This window comes from Daktulosphaira vitifoliae, unplaced genomic scaffold (genome assembly GCF_025091365.1).
Source record: "Daktulosphaira vitifoliae isolate Bord-2020 unplaced genomic scaffold, ASM2509136v1 Scaffold_3, whole genome shotgun sequence".
Taxonomy (NCBI): domain Eukaryota; kingdom Metazoa; phylum Arthropoda; class Insecta; order Hemiptera; family Phylloxeridae; genus Daktulosphaira; species Daktulosphaira vitifoliae.
The window spans coordinates 42,950,299-42,975,017 of NW_026099574.1; the positions used below are offsets into that span (position 1 = coordinate 42,950,299).

The 24,719-nt window shown below is 26.1% G+C and overlaps 4 protein-coding genes across 11 annotated transcripts in view; 1 reads left to right on the forward strand and 3 right to left on the reverse strand.

Moving 5' to 3' along the window:
- The window catches only part of LOC126902181 (uncharacterized), a 9,043-nt gene extending 5,096 nt beyond the window's left edge, over positions 1–3,947 (reverse strand). The window contains exon 1 of the mRNA XM_050679207.1: positions 3,557–3,947. The gene's annotated coding sequence lies outside the window, so the exon portion shown is untranslated. The remainder of the gene's footprint in view (positions 1–3,556) is intronic.
- A 2,716-nt stretch (positions 3,948–6,663) lies between these two features.
- LOC126901226 (U5 small nuclear ribonucleoprotein 40 kDa protein) lies at positions 6,664–14,554 on the reverse strand. Of its 4 annotated transcripts, none has more exons than XR_007702997.1 (9): positions 14,331–14,554; positions 14,120–14,249; positions 13,881–14,054; positions 11,896–12,110; positions 11,432–11,635; positions 11,165–11,330; positions 8,085–9,738; positions 7,579–8,018; positions 6,664–7,509 (listed from the first exon to the last, which is right to left on the reverse strand). XR_007702997.1 is itself a non-coding variant. In XM_050677576.1 (7 exons), exons 1-7 carry the CDS (start codon positions 14,409–14,411, stop codon positions 9,689–9,691), a joined length of 1,020 nt encoding a protein of 339 aa, XP_050533533.1. In that variant the 5' UTR covers positions 14,412–14,554; the 3' UTR covers positions 6,664–9,688. The 4 variants fall into 4 exon arrangements, 1 of the variants encoding a protein (XP_050533533.1); XR_007702998.1 differs by having other exon boundaries at positions 6,664–7,327; positions 7,389–8,018; XR_007702996.1 differs by having other exon boundaries at positions 6,664–8,018.
- Positions 14,555–14,820: 266 nt separating this feature from the next.
- LOC126902811 (trans-Golgi network integral membrane protein 2-like) lies at positions 14,821–23,615 on the forward strand. Its single transcript, XM_050680434.1, has 6 exons — positions 14,821–15,543; positions 16,532–16,668; positions 21,193–21,586; positions 21,665–21,721; positions 22,407–22,567; positions 23,148–23,615. Exons 1-6 carry the CDS (start codon positions 15,018–15,020, stop codon positions 23,256–23,258), a joined length of 1,386 nt encoding a protein of 461 aa, XP_050536391.1. The 5' UTR covers positions 14,821–15,017; the 3' UTR covers positions 23,259–23,615.
- Positions 23,616–23,730: 115 nt separating this feature from the next.
- Positions 23,731–24,719, reverse strand: part of LOC126902812 (trypsin-1-like) — a 17,055-nt gene continuing 16,066 nt past the window's right edge. For all 5 annotated transcript variants that reach the window (XM_050680438.1, XM_050680437.1, XM_050680435.1 and 2 more), the window contains one exon: positions 23,731–23,998. In XM_050680438.1, the coding sequence (XP_050536395.1) occupies positions 23,877–23,998 (122 nt within the window). In that variant the 3' untranslated portion in view covers positions 23,731–23,876. The remainder of the gene's footprint in view (positions 23,999–24,719) is intronic.

The following is a 24,719-nucleotide window of genomic DNA, read 5'->3' on the forward strand; positions in this document are numbered from 1 at the left end:
TTTGAAACTTTAAATGTTTATATCTAATAAGCTAATAAAGTTATATTAAAAATTCAAATGCCATTTACTATTAAATTAAAAACTCAAACATTTTATTAAATTAAAAATATATGTTACCATTTAAAAAAACAAAGTTGACCCCCTTACAAGGCATAAGGGATGAACTTAAAAAGTATTACATAGTTAAAAATTCAATAATAATATGTAACTAAAGATAATAATAAAAAAAATGTTTAAATTATTATTATTCTGCAAGAAATTGAATGGGTTATGATAAAAAAATCATCCTGNAATTATTATTATTCTGCAAGAAATTGAATGGGTTATGATAAAAAAATCACCCTGTATAGTGTTTTTGTGGGCTATTTATTGAGAAAACAACATTGAAGTTATTATTTTTGAATTTCTTGTAAAATTTCCTTTACTTGAGTTTTACTTTTATTATTATAAGTTAAGAGAAAAAAAAGTTATGAGACATATATCAGTTATTTCTATTACATTTGACTCTTCGACTCAACTTAATAGGCCCGGGGGCACGGGTTAACCTTAACGGATCGGTCCCAAATTTTGCACAGCTCATTTTTTTGACCATTAAAAAAAAATTTAGGGGTAGCGTAAAGAAAAAAAAGACATTCGATTTTTGAGGGCCACCCTAATACACACGCTATTTGAAAATAATAATTAGCGTTTATAATAATAATATTTAGGCAAAAAATGCATTTCTAGGCTCTTCCCAACTTCTCTCGTCAGAGCATCACTGGTCAAAACAATCCCTCAAACTAGGGAGCCGTTCAAGGGATAGCATCAAGACTCGTCAACGAGTTACAGATAAAAAATAGCATACTACAAGGGGAACTCGTCAGTCACCAACAAAACTACTTTTTCTCTTTGCCGACTAAAGGGCCAGCACTCCAACCTTAACTCTAACCGCACATCACAACTTATAATTATAATAATAGAATTAGAGAAAATAAAATACAAATTACAAGTCTATAACATAGTTTGGAGGAAGTCTTTAATAATTTTATTTTTGAATTGTACTGTCATAACACGTACACAAATATATTAGAATTGTGACAAACACACTTTCTATAATGCCCGTAAGAAAATAAAAATAGACGCCTTCTATAATTTTAAGATTTTAATACACATAGTATTTTAAATGTCATTGATACCAAATGTGTTAAAATTTAATTATTATTAGATTATTGTGAAAACCCACAGTCATTTGTCAGTCAATAAATGTCAACCTCATCTTTTTCTTCTTCCTCGCCATAATCCCAACTACTTGGGGTCAGCCAAACAAATGTCAACCTCATACCTAACAAATTTTATTATTTACTATTTTTGAATTTTGCACATTTTAATATTTAAATATTTTCGATATATCGTAAAAACAATTTCAATAACATTTATAATGCCTAGTGTAGCCAAGTACTCGAATTGATGACCTACTTGTAAGGACAAAATGGCGTCCGTCCAAGCTAGATGAAGGCTAGTATAAAAAAACGGTAGCACAGTGGGGTCGAGGCATAGATGGGACAAGTATAGATGATATCGGACAGTGATTGAAATCACTATCATAAGAAACGCTTCGATGCAAATCTGTAGATCGTGTTTCATTTAGAGAAATTGGTTGATTATTCCAAAAGCAACATCAACTCTTATTTCTTTGATTATATCCTGATTAGTAGTTCTTTGATTTTAAAATATAACATATGAATTATAGTTTCTAAATTTAATATGAAATTGATATTCAATAATTTAATATTGTAATTTAAACGGAGAAATTATAAAAATAATAAAGAAGTTATATTTTGCTTTACTTTTACGTGTATAAAAATTTAAAGGGCTTGATACAATAATTTTCAATAAAAACTGTTTGTTACTATAAAAAAATGCACTGGACTACAAGGAACTTTCATCAGAAGCAAAAATATACTTTTCTAAATCAACTTTTTGCGTTGTTTTCAAATCTGCAATTAGACTTTTTCTATCACTTCTATTTTTTTATATTATTACTAATTACATTTAAAATAATAATTAAAAGATGAAAAAAATTTGTTTTCAAATTATTACTGATTTGATTTTTAATATGTTAAAAATAATCAATCCAAATTTTCATTTTTAACCTATTTTATTGGTTCTTTAAAGTTGATGAAAAATTTTTGATAAAGATTTATGAAAGTTTATAGTAAAATAAATTGAATATATTACCATAACTTTTAGCTCAATTACAAGTTTAAAATTGACATCTAGGCCAGTCAACAAAGGAAAAATTGCGGAAAAAATTCCCAACGAAATTTCGTTTTTTTAAAAGTTGAATTAAAATATGTATAATGACATACTAATAGTCCTCATTGATTGGAATTGAGCTTTTATTTTTACAGCCTCGCATAAGTTCAAAAATATGAGCTTTTTTAATTTTCTCAAAAAATATTTAACTTACAAAAAAAAAATTTCGTGCAAAAGTTGTTTAAAAGACAATTATAAATAAAAAAATTATCTTATATTTTTTCATTTAAAAAAATATTTTTCGAGTTACATTACATTTAATATGAGTACTGAAATTTATATTCCATTTTTTTTCATTTTACGGTTACTTTTTATCATGTTATACTTGACACGATCTCCCACATCTTCTACGCTCACATCAGCTGTCCTCAAATAGCATTCAATAGCATCCCTCCATCTCTTTTTTGGTCTTCCTTTATCTCTTCTTCCTTCAACATTCATTTCTATAACTGTTCTTACAGCTTCCGATTCTTCTCTCCTCATAACATAACTAAACAATCTAAGTCTATTTTCTGTCATCTTATCCACGATTGACGCAACACCTATACTTCCTCTTATATGCTCGTTCCTTATCCTATTTTCTCTAGTCACTCCACTCATCCAACAGTAACTTTAATCACTGTCAGATATGATCTATACTTGTCCCATCTATGCCTCGTCCACACTGTGCTATCGTTTTTTTATATTATTTATAAGAAAATTACAATTTGTAGGTCAGTTGTACAATAAGCAATCATTATAACGAAACGATCTCTTTAAAAATAATAATTATGTGACAAAAATCCTCTTTGGTATTTCTCATTTTCATGTATACTCGTATATATTAATTCATTTATTATTAAGTATTTTTACATTCATTTCTTACACCTTGTAAGAGTGTAAAGATTATATTTTTTTAATGACAACATTTATATTTAACCAGCTAATAAAATAGAAAAATATCGAAAAAATAATCATTGATATCAGCTATTATTATGAAGTTATTCACATTTATAAATATAGAGTGGAAGAAAATAGCGTCATAATGATAACATAACATTTACACCATAAATTAATATACAGAGTGTTCAGTAAGTCAGGAAACGGGTTTCTATTGTTCTCATTGTTTGTAACAATGAGAACAATAGATACCCGTTTCCTGACTTACTGAACACTCTGTATAATTTCTGTACAATAAATATTGCTTAAAATACAGAAAAATCAATACAATATAATGATTTTTATTTTATTTTTTAGATATGAATACTAAAATAGTTCTTACCAATAGATGCCTTTTTTTTAAATATTGTAAGCTAATATAATAAATTATTTTATTCGAACCAGCTTTTATTGCATATATTTTTTTTCAACTGCACCGATAGAGTGATTTTCAATAAACGCAAAAATATGTAAACTAATTCATCCTCAAAACGTTAAATATATCGTAAAATATGTATTATACAAGTAATTCTTTTAAATTTGAATATTTGACGCCCCTTTGATCATAAAAAAAGGTCATAATTAATAAAAACGAGATCCACGGTATATATTTTTCGGTTATGAATAAAACATAACTAGTGTAATTGTTAGACGATAACATTTTTACGCAATACCAGAATACAATGGTGTTTCGTAAAAATATGCTACCGGTGTCAAAGGTAACACTCCCCCCCTCAAATATGGGTCTGTTATAAGAGTGTCAACTTTTTTTTAAAATGCAAAAAAATATTTAAATAGCTTATAAAATAAAAAATTATTTAATAAGAAAAACGACTAGTCGATAATAAATTTTGACTCGTTATTTAGGATGTTATTACCATTTTTAAAATAGTGGTAATGTGCGGGTGTGACAATGTCTATCATTAGACATTTATCGGGCACACTTCTTCTCCCACCTAGGGATAAAAATGTTTAGAACTTTAATGTAATGGTCCAAATTTTTCGAAAATTTTGGTCACAAATAAATTATACGTGTTTTTCTTAGGATCTAAGAACAAAAATAACAAATCTGTCACAAACCACCTCTATTCGATGGAAACATCTGATCAAAAAATTTCTTTAAATCAAGTTTTTTAAACTCATCTAATCCTAACCTCCATTTAAGGGAAACATTTTACATAACGGAAAGAATGTGTTGGCCCCCAGCACTTCCATTGAATAAAGGTTTCTTTGTACTATGCATGATAAGATAAATTTCACTATTTAATATAGAAAAATACATAATTTGTTATTATATATTTTATACATAATATTTGGCAGGGTTAATGAAGCACAACACACGTGAACATATGACTAATATACAACAACTGGAATTTCATTCCAAATATTTTTATAAACAACAATTTCGACATTAATTAGTTATAGGAATTATCTTAGTACTTAAAAAAATAAAATAAAATATCAATCTCAAAATTTCAATTTCAGTCAAAGTAATGATAATAAATAACGATAAAATATAAAAAAGTAATATGTTTACTATTATTACCAAAGGATATACACTTGTTTGGTTCATTTTAACATAATACTTTTAATATTTATTCAATGTTAATGTATGGTGGTAATCAATTTATAATATTAATCGGCTTTGCAAAAAATACTTTTTTTTTTGTATTCAGTATAAGTATTTGAAAAAGTGGTTTTAAGTATATGTTTGAATAGTTGAAAAACTATTCAAATACTTTGAGATTATAGAAAAAAAATAGCCTATTTAATATAAAATAAAAATTTTATAAATTTTCAAATAAAAACTACATTTGATTGACCAGATATGCGGTAGGTTAAAAGTTAACGGTATTTAAAGTATATAAAATACAATTATTTATAAAAAGTATTCAGATTACATGTTTTTTATAATTTCAGAATTCATAAAAATACAATAAATTATTGAAATATTAAGTATTTTACAAGTTTGCCAATAACATAAATAATAAAACAAAATATATCTTGTACTCATTTTTTTTTCCTCAAGATGAATCTAAAATTATATTTAACTTTTGACGCAAAACGTTATTTAAATTTTTAAATAATTTCATAAATAACGATATTTTACGTTTTTTTTCTGTTATTTGTTTGTTTAATTTTTTTATGTCATATTTTTTCCATTTTCAAGGTTATTACTTTACCACTACTTTTACTATCAACGAACCTTAGCTTTAACTAAAAAGTGTCCGTCGTACGAGCTGAGATCATGGAAGTATACGTTATCAAACTTGGGCGTTGTTAATTTTAAATTGCAATTGTTACAAAGCGTTTTTCTAAAACTACTTGAAACAAATATAAATATATATATATATATATATTAATTACAATATATTTAACATAGTTATGTGTATGATTAACTTGTCAAATGATCATGGTCTGCTACTTTATGATTTTTCTTTGTAAAACACCTTTACACAAATTACAGCAGATTTTTTTTATATGTTCTTCAGTTTCTTCATGTGACATACAAATATCAACGTTCGTCTTGAGCAACTCTTCAATTTTCAACGCCACTTCAGTTACGCAATACATGAAACGATTGAGTACTTTCCCAGGCTCATTGCATTTATTACCTCTATATATTTTATGCGTCGTTTGAATATTAAACTGTTGCAATAATTCCATGGGTACATTGTCGGCCGCTTTTACTATGTATCCATGACTCATTGCAACATGATAATATACAGGGTGATTTTTTTATCATAACCCACTCAATTATTTGCAGAATAATGATAATTAAAACATTTTTTTTTTCATTATCTTTAGTTACACATTATTCTTGAATTTTTAACTATGTAATACTTTTTAAGTTCATCCCTTATGCCTTGGAGGGGGGTCAACTTTGTTTTTTTAAATGGTAACACATATTTTTAATTTAATAAAATGTTTGAGTTTTTAATTTAATAGTAAATGGCATTTGAATTTTTAATATAACTTTATTAGCTTATTAGATATAAACATTTAAAGTTTCAAAATTTTGAGTTAATATACATGTATAATACACATGGGATTGTAAATACAGGTAGCTAATTGGATTTTTATGACATTGCTGTCTCAGTCACGGATTGTTTATTATCAATTATGATTATCAATAGATATACTTTCTGTATTGTCAGTTAGTGTATTTATAAACTCATAACAATGTGCCTTACTACAATTGATAATAACAATGCTGTGTACCTGCTAATATCGATGTTATAAAAAACCAATTAGCTACCTGTATTTGTAATCCCTTGTGTATTATACCTGTATATTAATTCAAAAATTTGAAACTTTAAATGATTATATCTAATAAACGAATTAAGTTATATTAAAAATTCAAATGCCATTTACTATTAAATTAAAAACTCAAACATTTTATTAAATTAAAAATATGTGTTACCATTTAAAAAAACAAAGTTGACCCCCTTCCAAGGCATAAGGGATGAACTTAAAAAGTATTACATAGTTAAAAATTCAAGAATAATGTGTAACTAAAGATAATGAAAAAAAAAAATGTTTAAATTATTATTATTCTGCAAGTAATTGAGTGGGTTATGATAAAAAAATCACTCTGTATATAATTTGTGTTGCCTTTTGTATCATTGTTGGACTAACAAGCTTTCAAAATCAGCATAAATTGCAAATGGGTGTTCTTGTGTTTTGCCCCATGACTCAAACTTAATTTAGTGCCCTCTTCAGGCATTATAGATAAAACCGGTTTGTATTCGCTGCAAATTTTTTTATGTCTGCTAGCGCATTGTGACCATATAGTTTATACATTTTAGGTATATTATTAAAACCTGCGAAACATCGTATACAAAATATCCTTTTTGACGTATTCTTTGTTATTTGTGATTATACTAATCGACAAAATTAGTAATATAAGTGTAATGACCGTCATCCGCGGCATTTGACATGATCAACAAATCGATATGTTCTATATGTTCTTCAGCGCACACTTTCAGCGGATAAACTAAATATTCGGATTTATTATGTATATCTTTCAATTTTAGCTCAAAAACATTAACTGAAGTATGCGGATTATTTGTTTTGAAAATTTTTGTCTGAAATTGGTGTTAGGAATGATAAACTGAAAAAATCATAAGATCTTTCTATAGACTTATCGTTTTGTTCCACTATTTGTCTTTTACCTTCCGTAACTTTTTTCGCCAATACAGCCAAATTCAACACATTGTTGGTTTATATTTTGTGGGTTTATTACAGCTTTTCTCATTTTAATGTCATCCGGTAAATCAATGTATGAACTTCCGCCTAAGCACCCAGTAAAAGACCGCCTATGTTAGAAAACGAGAAATTACTACCTTTACCAGCGTAGTTTACCTGTTCTTCTAATAATTTTGTGTATGAAATATCCACAGCATGACCGATGTCATCCTCGTTAATTAACTCGACTGCCGACGTTTTAAAAGACCGATTTTAGTACTTGGCTTCATTATTCGGCACGGTACAAGTCGTCTCGAGTTTAAGTTTGAATTTTAATGGCCCCATTTCATCAATACAATCGCGTAGTTTTTCAACTAACTCGTCTCTTGTTGCCAACTAAAAATATTGATACCCAGCTACGTTTAAAATATTCTTTTTGTAAAACCGTAAAATTTGGCTATTTAATGATTCGTCCGTTTTATGAAAACCGCTTGTCGTAATTTCATGTAATCGTTTCACTTTTATCCGTTTAGCTTTAATCGGATTGTTATTACAATGAACACGTCGTTTAATTGCACTCGGATCTGCTTGCATTCTTGCCGTAACACTTTCATTTTCTAAAACAAATGTTTATGTATTTATTTTAGCATATCATTTTTTAATAAGATAATTTCTTTACTTACCACTCGTCGACATAGCCCTCAAATCAGCATGATTTCCTATAGCAATATTATAGTCCACATCATACACTTCTATTATTATATTTTCTCTTCTAATATTACTATTTTATTAAATAATAATTGTAATAATTACGGTGAATTTTTTGAACATGGCGTACAAGAGAACATTTTACAAAAAATGTCTGAGGACACAAATGACAACTAAATCGTATATCATCGTGACTCTTTTAATGACGTACCAATCCATGCTTGATTGCAAACACTTGTCACAAGAAAACATTTTAAGACGTTTAAATGACACAACACTATTAAATTTTACTCGAGTAATAATCCGTCTTTTATGCGAAAATACTAATTAAATGTAACAAAATCACATATTTTCATAGAGGTCAACAAACCACAGAACACTTATCCCCGTATAATAGCCTTTTTTTTCATAACTTAATCATTTCTATCTCATAATTAATTATTAATTACAATTTAATAACTAATTTCTATTAAATTATTCATTTTTTCATAGTATATGCCCTCTTCTTATGTAGGGGTAGCCCCTACATACAGATTTACTCTTAACCCCCAATACTTGTGTTACCGACTGTACTAGCTAAGACAGAGAGGAGACCCCTACTTTATACTCTTAACCTTTCGCCATGTTATGGGAAGGGGGCATTTGTCTTTCACCATACTTCCCTGATCCTCCACTATCTACGTTACACACCTAGGGTAAGTTGCTTGGGTTGTTACGGGGGTCCTAGCTCATATATTACACATCTACTCTTACGCGTCTAAGGCACGTGAGGCTCGTAGGGCAGGAGGGCTGTGACGAAGCCCAGTAATAAGATACATTTTTATGATCGGTCAATAAAAATTATATTTATGATTAAAATATTAAAAATATTCAATTAATTTTTATCAATAGGTTCTCAGATAATTTATTTTCAGTATTTTCATTCGTTAATTTTTTTAAGAATACACCATGACTGATATCTAGAGCGATAAATCATTTATCGAACTTGATATAATTTATCATTGTTTCAAGAATCGATCCCCAGGATTTCTTAAAGTTAATTGGAAAAAACGTCAAAAAAATTATATTTTGCACCTTTTTTTTGTGCCCATTAATTAATTAAAAAAAAATATATTGCAATTAATTAAGGGCTAGGTTTCTATGATTCACCTGGCTACACCCATTATTTGGGTTCCTATAAGTTATAATAATTATTATGATAAACTTTAGCTGCGAAGTTATCTCACTTGATGATTAAATTTCAAAATTTCCGGAAGACCGGATCAGAAATTGTTTTATTTTACTGCAATACCAAATTTTGAAGGGTAGAAGGCTAACATTTTTTTTTTATATTTGAATAGTTCTAATATACATACAAAAATATATTATAGTTTTGTAGGTTTAAGATGTTGAATAAAATGCTGAAAAATGTTTAATTAATTTATCATTTTTTAATGACTTTTATTTATTTAAAATCAAGATCATATATTTTTATTTCATTTTAACTTTAAAATACATTATTTAATATTGTTTATTTTTATAAGTATAGGTGAAAAATAAAAATGTGTAAGAAAGGGTAAATTATTTACATGTATGTGATTTAGTCAAATTCTCCCAAGTATACTACTTTATCACTTGATCCAGACATAACTAAAACAAAAAAAATTAAAGAAATATTAAAATTAATTTTAAAAGCTTTGTATTTTTTGATATAAATAAACATTTTTAAGTGAAAAATGAATTACAATAACTAATATTTTATAAACTAGAAATGATAATTTTTTTTTATATCTATTAAAGTTGCATAAATTTAAAATACTATTATAATATTATTTATTTACCATTAAAATAAATATTTTTAAGAGCAAAATGATAGCCATTGAAACTTCTCATAGTTGCCACAAATATATATATTATTTAATTTCCTGATTTTTATGAAATAATAGCCAACCTTACATAATCTAAATATATTCAATCAAATTTTAATAATCCAATACAAAATCATAAAATCCCTGATATTTCTATGATTTCTCAAACCATCAAGGAATATTAATCCTTGACTTTACAAGGTTTTCTAGAATCTGGCAATGTTTGGAATAATAATAATATATATATTTTTGTATATTTCCCTTTTTCAGAATAATACCCGAGAATTATGCCATTATACTTTACATATTTAAATATAGATGGAAACCACACAATTTTTCTTAAAATAATGATTTTTTAAAATTTTTTTTTTTTTTTGGTTTTTGTTAGATTCATATATATTTCCATTTATATGTTATAAAATAATTTTTATGTTTATCCTTTATGTCTTATAGAGGAGTCGACTTTTTTTAATGGAAACATACACATTTAACTACCTCATAAAGTAGAAAATGATGTAATTAAGAAGATGGCTGGTCGTTAGCAACTTTTTATTTACATTTTTTTACCAAGGTTGGAAGAGGAGTGAGGCCAAAAAATGTCTAGTAATAAAAATAGCAGCACACACTCCTCAAATCCAGTCATTACTTTAAATTACAAATAACTTCTGCACTTCTAATCTAAAAGTTATGGCTAACTAGCCATTTTTTTATTTAGATAATTTTCTATTTTATAAGCTAGTTAATTATGTATGTTTCCATTAAAAATAATCAAATTGACACTACATTAAGACATAAAGAATAAGCATAAAAAATATTTTATAACATATAAATCTCTATTTAGATACATATGTATCTAACAAAAGCCAAAAAAGTTATTATTTTTAAAAAAAAATTGAGTGGTTATCGTGAAAGAATTACTACTCTGTATATTTTGAAAAAATAATGTAATGTCACATGAAAATTCCTTTAAAAATTCATTTCACAGATGGTGTTTTTATTCAATGTTTTTTTTTTACAAAATAATGTAGTTTTATTTCATAAATGTGCATAGAAATTAAAATATTTTGTAATTAATTAATTGGTTTTTTTTTTAAACTTAATTAAAATATTTAATTGAGGTTTCACCTTAAATTCTAACATATGTTATTTACTTTATATAGCTTTAAATATCATAAGTTATTATTATATTTATCATTATAAATACATACTAATTGGTTCTTTTGAATGAAAATCTACATCATTAACACTACCATTGTGGCCAGGTAATTTATATAATATTCTACGAGTATTTGCATCCCAAACATAGACAAAACGATCAGCTGAACCTGCTGAAACTTTTGAACTATCTGGAGACCATGCACATCTTAATAAGTTCTATAAAATCACATATTGTTAATAATAAATAATATTTTTAATGTGGTCCACTGAATTATATTCAGTTGATCTCAAATATCAATCCTTTTATTTTTAATTACCTTTTCAAAATTATGGGTGTGACCAGAAAAAACTTTTAAACATCTATCAGCTGGAGCATATGGCCTCACATCCCATATCCTTAAACTATTATCCATAGCATTTGATAATATATAAGATCCATCAGGAGACAACTCAAGACCAGTTACAGTATCAGTATGCCCTGGCAAACGATGTAGCAATGCATTTTTACGTAAATCCCAAATCTATAAACAAATTATATTATAAATTAGAACATTTTAATTTTAAGTTAACAAATTGGATCGATTAAAAGCAATTAAATAATAAATTAAAAAATTTTAAAGATGAAAAGTTTTAAAGGTATACGTTACTATATGTATATACACGCATAGTTTAGATGTTACTGCTAAGAATTTTTTTTTTTTTTAGATTTATAAATATAATTGCATCTACTGGAAAATAGATAACAGTACATTAATATACATTTTCAACATTTTATCCATACTTTTATTTCATTATCCAAACCACCAGTTATAACTTGATCTGCGGTGTCATTAAAACAAACAGACATGACTTGATAGTTATTATTAAAAGTAGTAACAGCATCTCCTCCTCTTTTTCTTGGATCCCATACTTTAATAGTACAATCATCTGATGCACTAGTGATCATTTGTGGACCACGTCTTGCTGAATCACATGAGTTTACAAATCCTGTATGTCCTAAAAATACAAAAATAAAATAAAATAACTATATAAAAAAATATAAAAATAAATCAATAATATTTATTATTAAAGTTAGACTCAAAACATAAGAAAATTATTCAATAATATAATAATAACAATAAATAGATAAAATTAATAAATATAATAATTTATCCATTAAACATTTGAGTTGTTATTTTTATTTATTTTATTACAAATATACAGAGTGGAACTGATCTAACAGACAACTCTTATAACTTTTGATTCAATAATCATTTTTTTTTTTTTTACAATTTTTACAATTTTAAACTACATTAAAATAAGATATTTTATTATTTATAAAAAAAAAACACCTCATAGTAAAATTATATCTTCTCAGCTTAGCATCAAAGCTAAAAATTAAAATAATTTATTAATATAATATTAACTTATTTAGTTACAAGCATTTCAATACATAGAGCGGATATGTATCATGGGTGCAATATACATTACAAATATAGCTGCACTCATCTGGACTATATATTCACTTCATGTATTAAAAAACTTATTAAAACTTAACTCAACGAGTACTTATCTTTAAGTTGTTATTGACCTATCAAAAAAATTTTTTTTAATTATTATTAAAATGAAATAATAAAAATATGCTTTTAACATAATCTAAGAAAAGAAAATCTTTTAAAATGAAAAATTAAATTGAAATGATTATTAAATCAAAAGCTATAAGAGTTGCCAGATCTGGTCAACCTTTTATATATAAGGTAATTGTTTTATCATAAACCACATTATTGCAATTACTCACAAAATAAATAAAATATAAAAGAACAATTTTTGATTTTTTTTAGTTACATATATTTTTTGATTTATCAAGAATTAATTACTTTTTAAAATCTTCCCTCGTATCTTATAATGGTGTCAACTTTTTTTTTTTTAAGGCTAATATATATATATATATATATATATAACCAGCTTATAAAATAGAAAATGATTTACTTAAGAAAATTACGGATTGATAGTATATTTTAAACAAGTATTTTCAAAGTTATTAACTTTATTATTTAATTATTTGGCTAGAGGTGAGATGTGGGTGTTGTTATTTTTATTACTTATCATTTTCTGGTCGTACTTCTCCACCCTCCTCATATAATAATGAGAATAACTTTTGCAATACTGGTTCAAAAGTTGTTATTAATCAGTAATTTTTTATTTTATAAGCTAGTTATTATATTGCCATTTAAAAAGCTGACAACCCTATAAATTTTATTGGATAATTCAAAGAAGTAATTTATTTTTATATTAAAATATATTTTTGATCACAAAATTTTTCAGCAATTATGAATTATTTAATGATGAAAACCTACAATAAATTTTTTTTTTTTTAGAATTTGAGGGAAATAATGATTTTGAAATATTATACATTATTTCAATGCAAAATCTCATTTTGGTTAAAAGTATTGATACAGTTATTTAGAATTCACCAAGCAACATTCTTTCTTCTATCTTTTTCTTTATCCGCAATTGACACTACATCTATACTCCTTCTTAAATATTAGTTCCTTATCCTATCTTTTCTAGTCACTCCACTCATTCATCTAAGCATTCTCGTTACTCATTCACTTTCATGTCTACTGCCCAGCACTCTGAACTATATATCATAAGTACTTATTCACCTAATAACATTATGTAGCTAAAAAAACCAAACATTTTTTTTTAATATTATATTATTTTACAATTAATTGAGTGTTTTTTAGTAAACAGATCACTCTGTATATAAAATATTTATATTGTTACCTTTTAGTTTTTTAACTCTCTGTCCTTTAAATATATCCCAAAAGGACACAGTCATATCTGTACTACTTGTATAAATTAATGATCCATCAGTAGAAAATTTTAGATCTAATATAGCACCAGTATGACCAGCAAGAACTCCAATATTTTGGCATTCTCCATACACACTCCATAAAACTGTAATTAATTCATATAAAAATTAGTTGATTATTATTTAGTAAATATCAAAATACTGATCATACATATTTTTCTATCGAATCCTGTGGATGCTAAGTATTCTCCTTCTGGGTGAAATTTTACAGCAAACACTTCACCTTCATGTCCTTCTAATGCCATAATTGGCATAAAAAGATTTGATGTTCTAGCATTAGGCTAAAATAACAAATAAAGATAAGTAATATAATAATGTCGAACAAATCATTTTTGAATTTTTAAATTTTAATATGATCTAACGTCTGTTTTTAAGTATTTTTCCCTAATAGCTTTATTTGATTCAGCGTCAAACAACGCCACTTCACTTTTTCTTTTCACCATTATTCGTATATCAATACTATATAATAAAAAATAAATTAATCTTAATATTCAAGAAATTTAACAACTGAAATCTATTAAGTGTTCAAGTTTTGAATAGCTGAAAATCTTCTAAATCTATTGAAAAACTACCAATTAAAAAAAATTGTTTATATTTATTGCAATACTGATAACATATCTTAATTCATAATTTGAATTTCCTTAATTGAGGTTATATTTACTAATACAAACATAGCTACTAGTTCAATTTGAATTATCGGCTACCAACTTCAATAAATTTATTAAATACTATTTGATCGAAGTCTCTAGATTATATTATTGAAAGTTTGTTAAATATTCAATTATCAATTTGAGTTACTATATTTTAGTTATTTATAATAAATTAAAATAATAAGAGACATTTAATTTTATTGTTAAAGTATTCTTGAAATTGTATTTTTTGTTTAGTGATAAGATTGTTTTTTTTTGTTAAATTGTTTTAAAAATAAAAAATAATTATTCTTTTAAATTTTTATAGACTTTTAAATATAATCCGTAGAAATTAAATACATGTAGTTATATGTATTTTAATTTATTTAATTATGTGAACATTTTTACATTATTATAATTATGCCATCAATCAATAACATTATATTTTTAATTAGTGTTTTAGCTACCTTTGATAAAAATGGTGGTACTCCAGCCACTACTACAAAAGTCAGTGATTTAATAATGAGATTGCCTGATAACTTAGGTCTAGTAAAATATTTTGAAGAACTAAAACTTAAAAGCTTTTGTGATACCAAGCTGCTTAAGACAACAGAAATACAAGATTTTGAAAAAAATACTCCTGTAGTATGTCTATGTTCAGTCATTTATTACTTGATAATAGATTCAACTACAGCAAAAGTTGATGTTTCCGATGTCAAAAGGGCTAAAGATAACATTGAGACAAATAATGAAGAATCTGTTTATTACGCTTGGAAAGAAGTAACTAAGTTATCACCATCATTGGCACTGTTTATGAAACCACTTGATAAATTGGAAAAATGGCGTAAAATTTATTATAATATTAATAATGAAATAACACTGCACTGCAAGATGGTTAATCTAGAAGTCATGTCTTTGTATAATGTTTTAAAAAAAACAGATAAAAGTATGTATTTATTATTACATATAGTAAGGTGATCTGGATTTTTTATTAGACTTTTTTTGAAATTTATTGAAAGTATAAAAGTTTTTCAAATAAAAAGTTTTTATTATTACTTTATATGTACAGTTATGTTAATTAATATTTTTTTAATTGTCATTGAAAAGTTTTTGGAATCTACTTTGAAAAAATAAAAGAAAACTCGTGTTAATTTAATGCAAAATTAAAAATTCAGTATATATTTAAAACATTATTTTTTATTTTTAAATTCTTCTTCTATCTCGTCTTTATCCCAACTACTTAGTTCGGCCACCCATTTCCTAAATTTCTAATCAATACAATCTCCTACATCATCTATATACCAACTAGCACCTTCAATTAAATCTAACCTCATTTTTGTTCTTCCTCTTTTATTTTTTTTAGTAATTTTCATAACCGTTCTTACAGCTTCCAATTCCTCTCTCCTTATAATATGACCATACAATCTAAGCTTATTTTCTGTCATCTTATCCAGAATTGATACTACTTTTATGCTTACGTATTCATTCTTTATTCTATCTCCTCTCGTCACTTCACTCATCCAACTAAGTATTCTTATTTCTACTACACTCATTCTCTGCTCAACTTTTTTGTTTTCAAAATTTAATTTTTTTTTATAATTCTAAAGGGTAAATCTCAAAATGTATATTATAAAATACCCTTTTTTCTCCAGTTATATTTATACTAAAAATAACTTTAAATGCTACAAAAAAAAAAACATATGTTTCTATCAGATTTTTAAAAGTTTACCCTCTAAAACCCACCATAGACTTTTTAAAAAAACATCACTAACATAATTGATTGTATTAAATTATAGTAAAGTCTTTTGAAACACTTTTTTATATTTTCAATAATTTCAGTTCTTAAGTCTGAAACATGAAATTTTGATCACTCTGTATATTATCTATATTCTGCTATATATATAGTTTATTTTTAATATATATTCATATTTCAGTATCAAAAATTGATATTAATAATTCATCGGACCAAAAAAATGAAAAAGATAAAAAAACATCATTACCTGCACAATTTGAATCTCCAAAAAATATTAAAATAAAAGCTGATGAAAAACCTATAGCAGTGAAACCAGAAGTAATTATTGTTTATTTTTCATCTATTGTAGAGTAACAACACCTGTCATTGGCAATTTTTGTATTTAATACTTTATATTTTTAAGTTTCAAAAAATTAGGCTTTTGTTTCATTATTAAATTTAAAATTGATTCAAAAAACTAATATATCTTATAAAACATTAATAAATAATTTATTAAGTATTTAACTCTGTTGTCCAAAACTGGCTAATGTGTCAATGTGTCAATTATGTTATATTACCATTAAAGGATACCATTATTGTTGAATTTAATATTATCCGAGATAATAATAATTATATATATGCTACAAATATTTTCATGTTAACTTTTTATATTATAAATTACATGATTAATTTTTGATTTTGATTTTATTTCATTATACACAGTGATTCTTTTAACACTAGAATTCACTTCACTACTTAAAACAGAATAATTATTAGGTCCACCCCTTATAGTGTGAACTTTAAATGACAATATATTTATTAAACTAGCTTATAAAATAGAAAATTATCTAATTATGAAAATTCCTGTTCGATAATAATTTTTCAACAAGTATTTTGAGAATTATTAGGATTTTAAAATATCAGCTGGAGGAGAACTGCTGCAGATGTTGCTATTTTTTATCATTTCTCCTCTGACCTAGGTACAAAAATGTTTTTGTAAAATTTTCTTAAAAAAAAAATTTGATACTCTTATAAGATATATGGAATTTCCTTAAAAAATTATTTATAACAAATAAATGGAGATACATATGTAACAAACAAAAGCCAAAAATAAAAAATAAAATGTATAAACATTTACTATTTTATGATAAATTGAGTGGCTAATGTTAAAAGAATCTTCTTTGTATAATTAGTTAAGTTTAATACTCAAATATTATTAAAAAAATTTAATTTTAAAGTATGTTAATCAACACAGTTTTACCATAACCTCATATCTTGATATTGTAAGTTTATGTCATTTTTCATCTTATCTTTAACTCTTCCTTATATACCTTGACTATCTCATTATCCTTTAGTTTATTTATATTAAACCTACTAGTTTTTTTACTCTTTTGAATCCATTTAATAGGTAATTTAATGCGTATTTGACCTTGACTAAAAAATGGTTCTAGTAACCACTTACTCTTCTTTAACTTCTTACGTCTTGAATACTTCATTTGAGTTGTTTATTCACCACCATATAATAAATCTGGTTCCTTGTATTCATGTCTGGTGAAATCTAAATTTATTTATGTATTTCTCTACATGGAATTCAATGTATAGCAAAAGAGCAAAAGGAGAGAAGATTGGATGGAGTATAAATGCTTGTGCAAATAAGCCAAGTGTGCAGTAAGTAAGGCAAAGTTAAATAGGTATGATGAGTTATATGACAGGCTAGGAACAAAGGAAGGCGAGAAAGAAATCTATAGACTTACAAAAGTAAGAGAGAAAAGGACTAAAGATTATCATTATATAAGGTGTATAAAAAGTGCTGATAATAGGGTACTCTTGAGTGATGATGATGTGAAAAAAAAGTGAAAAGAGTATTTTGAAAAATTATTGAATGAGGAGTACCCAAAAGAGACATTAGAGGATATCTCGTAGAATAAGGGACTGGTAGATTTAATTAGTGAGAAAGAGATTTGGGAGGCTGTGGCATCAATGAAAAAAAATAAAGCAGTAGGACCAGATGAAGTGCCAGTAGAAGTATAGAAAATATTAGGCGGTATTGGCATAAGGTGGTTGAAGGAACTTTTAAATAAAATCTTTTTAGAAGGGAAAATTCCAAATGAATGGAGGAATAGTATTGTGGTGCCGATATTTAAAGGTAAAGGTGACATATAGGAGTGTGGAAATTATAGAAGCATAAAGCTTATGAGTCATAGTATGAAAATTTGGGAAAAGGTAATAGATAAGAGAATAAAAAATAAGACATCGGTATCTAAAAACCACTTTGGATTTATGCCTGGTAAGTCAACAATAGAGCCAGTATTTTGTGTGAGGCAACTAATAGAAAAGTTTAAGGAAAAAAAGAAATAGCTTTGTATGGTATTTATAGATTTAGAGAAAGCGTATGATAAAGTACCTAGAGAGGTTCTAAGGTGGGCATTAATGAGAAAAGGAGTCCCAAAAAGGTACATTAATATAATAGAAGATATGTATGATGGCACTTGTACCAGGGTAAAAAGCGTAGGAGGAGTATCAGAAGGTTTTCGGGTAAGAGTAGGAGTGGTGCATGTTGTTTGCTGACGATAAAGTGTTAATAGGAGAAAATAGGGAAGAAATTAATCAAAGGCTAGAGGTGTGGAGATCAGCTCTTGAAGAAAAGGGTTTAAGAATAAGTAGAAGTAAGACAGAGCTTATAGAGTACGAGTTTGACAAAGGAGAGCACGAGGACGTGATTGGAGAAGTAAAGAGTTTTAAGTATTTAGGATCAGTTGTGCAAAATTGTAGCAGAGATGAGAATGCTTAGTTGGATGAGTGGAGTGACTAGAAAAGATAGAATAAGGAAAGAGCATATAAGAGGGAGTATAGGTGTAGCGTCAATCGTGTATAAGATGAGGGAAAATAGACCTAGATGGTTTGGTCATGTTATAAGAAGAGAAAAATCGAATGTCGTAAGAACACTTGTAGAAATGAATGTTGAAGGAAGAAGAGATGGAGAGATGTTATTGAATGCGATATGTGAAGCTTTGCTGTATTTTGTTTCAGAACCTGAGTTCTACTTTATGAGTAGAATAGTTAAGCTATATCAACCTTATTTATGTATGGCTCAAAATTCAGATAGGTTTCCCTCTCTCCTTACTGGAATCATTCGCATGGAACTAACCACCAATAAGGAGCTTTTGTGTTGGCATTTATAACATTGACGGTAGAAGCTCCAATTTCCCTACACCGGAATCATAACTTACTAATCATCTTAGATTTTTATACAATTAACATAATTTTTTATACAATGAGTTAACGTGAATTTGTGGTACTATCTACTTTTTTTCATGTTTTACTTAATTTATTTATTTTTATTGATTTTTAAATATAACTTCTGATGGCCTAGTGCTGAAATTAGTAGTTATAATTTAAAATTTTATAAAAATCAAGGCATTTGTAAATTTTTCTCGAAAATTCAATTTTACAATGTACATTTATTTAGTTAATTATCTGTTAAAATGTGTCTATCTTAACTTTTAAAATTTGTAATTATAGTAATCTCACTGAATTTAATTTTCAAACATTTTATTATGTTATTTTTTTATAAACTAGTAGTTAGTTCTGTGAATTTTTTATAAATTAGTATTTAGCTCTTTGATAGACCCTAATAGGGAGTACCCGTCCAGTCTAAAGAAAGAAACATAATTGGTATAATGAGTCCCAACCGCTACACAGAGGAAAAACACCAAAACGTTAATAATGTACAAATATAACAAACCAATTAAAATTTATAAAAAGGAATTTAAATATATTAAATAGTTCCATTATAAAACATATGAACATCAATATCAAAATTAATAATGGAACGCGCGATAAATGAAAAAATAGATCCCTCATCCAATAGGAAAACAAACACCAAAACACCATGCCGCGAGTAAACCAAAGTATACAAAGACAAGATAAAACACTTGAATTAATTAACAGTAATCAATTGTTCTTACATATTTATAAATTAGTTGAACAATTGTAAAGAAGGGTTCCTGTTAAAACATTGAATGCAAACTTACGATAAAGTCAACGCCATAAAAACCACATACTAAAGCATCATCACTTTCTCTTGCATATATTTTTGCATACCTGTGTCAGATGAATAGTGTGGCGCTTATTTTAATGATCACTAGGGTACTACATTCTTTCTTTCCTCACTCAGTGCATTAAGACATCGTCTATACACTGACTAAAAAATTCAGCTATTTCTTTTGGTCATCACTGCATTGTGTGCATGTCTTTGCATTGTACATTGAGGCGGCACTGATAGCAATCCTCATTAGCCAAGAGCTGCTACTACTGATACATCATATAATAAACCTTTGCCATCTCAATCGATTGGAACCACTACTATCTAATATCGCTCAACAAAATAGCACTGTAACCATAATTTTAACAAAAAATATTTATATTTAACAAGAATATTTAAATTTGACACTAGACTTTATACTCAATATACAAATAAATGTTAAAGATTAAAACCATTTGTACCCCCAAATAAGTAAGTCCTAAACCGATATTTAAAAAAGAAAATAATAAAATTCATTATCAACCCAACCAATTCCTGAAAAATTTAAGTTAAAGACCCTGTTTAAAACCATTTATTTTTTATAAAAATAATTATTCCTATAGAATTATTTTATTGATTTGTATTATGCTGTCTCTTTATAGACTTCATAAAATAATATTTTAATTTAATAGTATTGTCCTCTAAATAGTTATAATTAATGTTGCAATTAAATTTCTCATATTTATGTAATGTTATAATTTACAATATTAAAAAGTATAAATATTTTATTAGTAATTTACTATTGAATAAAAATTTAATCTATTTGAATTTATTATTAGATAAATGATGATGTAAAAGAAAAAAAAGAAGAGGTTAATTTTCTTCAACTAAATATTGAACATCAAAAAGATGATACTAATAGTTTACAACCAAAATTGACTAATAAAGTAGAAAACACTAATATCCAGCAACAAAAGCCAATTTCTACAAAAACAGACTCTGATATTCTACCTAATTCTATTTCTAAAAAAAAAGAGGATAATGTTTCTCAATCAAATACCATTAATAAAGAAGAAGACTTTAACAATGATAATTTAATTGTAAATACTGATAAGATAAAAGGAGAAGAAATCGGAGAAGAACCTCCAACTAATGAAAAACTACCTATTCAAGAGCCTGTTAAAGAAAATCCAGATAATGTAAAAAAATCTATCATGGCTTCAGATGACCAACGTGAATACTTTAAACTTAAATTTATTTAATTATGTATTTTATTGAAAATATATTGATGTCTGCTTAATATTTTTTCAGGTATGTCATATGGTAATGATGATGACATTGAAAATTCAGAGTATCCCATTGATAAAGGTTATATTAATTTTTATGATCTAAAATTAAAATCTAACTCCAATCTTCTATCAATATTTTAATAATATTTCTATAAATGTAAATTAAATATTTTTTTCAAATCAAATTTAAATACAGGAAAAGGCACTGAAACAACTAATTTTAAAAGTTTGTTTATGAAATAAAAAAATTCATGAAAATTAATTATTAATATAAAACAAATAATAAGCTATTTTTTTTTTAATTGTTTTTACAAGACTACCACCACAAACTCTTTTTAAGAGTTACTCTAATCTTCCACTTATGTTTTCCAATTCATGAGTGCTATTTTTCAACGATATACATTTTTATAGGTTTACTCAGTAATGTACAGTTTACTAGTTAAAAATGTTAGATCAATGATCGCTCTTAAAAAAATACAGGGTGACCCGACCTGTTTTATTTTTTTAAACAATCTGCTATTGAGTAATATATACTATAACACTATAGAAATAGTGCTAGTTTTAGATATATTGTATATATTTATTATAGAAAATTTCAAGTTATTTATAAGTTAAATAAAAATAAATACATTTTATTTAGGAAAATTATTTTTGAAAAAAATCATTTAACCACAAATAGAAGTTTAGATTGTTTAAGTAATAAATTTTTAATTTGAAATTTGTATATTTATCTTTGTTTAACGAAATATTTACTGTACTTGCAGAAATCAATACAAATAAAAAGAATCAACTTGTATTAATTCCAAAAAAAAAATTTATGAATGATGATTTTAGTGATTCTAATGATTCTAGATTCCTATTCTATTTCACCATCTTTACAGTGCTTACAATGATATTCTATTTAGTCTTATACAATAAAAAAAAGGTATAGTTTATGTTTTGCATTTTATTTAGATTTACTAAAATTTGTTTTATCGTTCATTTTGAAACAGAATTAAATCAAATCACAATCAATTATACATAAGAAAAAAAAATATAATATTTTTTTATTCAATTAAAAATTTTATTAAAAAATCACAGAATATATTAAATACATGTTATATTTTTAAAATAAATAATTGAGGAATAATCTACCTGTTATTTATAAGAAAAATAAAAATTTGTAAAGTTTTTTCTTATTGATTTAATATTGAATAATAGATATAGAATAATGACTATTAAAAAAAATTATTTATTTGTATCCATGTTGTTATCTTAGTCTAATAAAACTTAACTGATCTAAATTACGTAACTAGCAGTCAAATATCTTTTATATTATTTAAACTATAAATAGTTAACAAGAAAATAGTAAAAAAAAATTTTTTTTCTGATAAGTTTAAAAAGATATCTTATTAATTATTTTAAATAAATAAATAAATAACAATACAATACTATTTTTAATAAGGGTTATAAATTATATCTGATATAAATTCTAAATTTTATCAATTTATTATATTTATTTATAGATAATTGCATTATTAATTGAAGGTCGGCGAAGCAATAACAGTCATAGAAGAAGACCAAATAATGCTGGTTATTTAAAAGTAGAGACTGAAGAAGGTTCTACTGTATTTTAAAGAAATAAGTTTTTATTTATACAAATGGTGCCATTGTAATATATAATTTTAGATGCTAAATAGTATGTTAAGAAAGAGCTATAGCAAACATTTCTGGCTACTAGAGTGAATTTAAATTATTGAACCCTCTCCTTCACCTTAAAAAAACTTAACATTTGTTTAACTGAAGACTACGCTTAGCTGTTCTTTTTATCACCTCCATTACAATGGTGACTTGGACAAAAGCTTGTCACAGTTGTCACACCTTTGCTATGGCTCTGTTTATAAGTGTAATTTTATACTGCTATAGACTATTAAAAGTTAAAAAAATAAAAATTATTATGCTAAATTTTATGATTAAAATTATCTATGTACATATTTTACAATTTGTTTTTGGCTTTTAAAATTAGTTATACTTTTTTTTTTACAAATTTTAACGAAGAATTATACAAAATGTACAAGTAGTAAAAGCAATATAAAAAATATAGCAGAAATGTCTGTTTATAATCTAACAATTTTCCAATTATATTATTAGTATTATTACTACTAACTATAGATTAGTACTTAAAACTTAAATATTCTTATATATTTTTTTATTTTACACAACAATTTTCATTTTTAAAATAATCTGTTCTAAAATTAATTTGAACAATGACAACTGTCTTTAGTGTGTTTCATTATCCAATCTATGTAGTTATCAACACGTGTGTAAACTCCAGGAAGTTTAGGTGCCCCACATCCAATACCCCATGATACAATTCCTATAAAAATATGAAATAGCATACCATTAGTTATTATTAATTTTTGAAATTTCAGTATTCCAAATTAAGTTTAAAAAAACAAATTATTTAATAAAATCTGTTGATTTAAATTATTATTACATACGGATAATAATCGAGTAAAATCAGGCCTAGTTTAGTAAATAAGTAATGAACTGTTCTTGGACTTTTAACACGCTTATATTAGTTTCACATGTATGTTTGTTTGTTTGTTTGTAAGTTTGTAACTCCACGCGGCACGTGTTATTATGTCGCGTATCCCGTCGTGTATGACCTTGAGACTAGACTGTCGTAACGCATTCGCCCCACCCCGCTCACCACTCGTAGACAACAATATTTTCCAACCCGTAAACGCGCGGGTGTCATCAATTATATATATATATATAACAAATTTTTATTGTAATTGACACAGCCCCCCGTCGTATTACGCCGCGGTGCAAAGTCCAGCAAGTGCCGCACGGCCGACGACGTCCCGCCGTTAATGATACCGTAGTCTTCTTCTCGTTGTCAAAGTGACGTCAACAAACCGATCCGCACTCGCGCACTGTTGTCATCTAAGCTGCTAACCTTTTGACGCCCGAGGATCACGCCGGACATCGCGTCGTCGACGCCAGCAAAAGTGCCGCGATATTATGCGAAGATCATTATATTCCTACCGCCACCGCTAATATTGATATAAATATATATATATATATATATATAT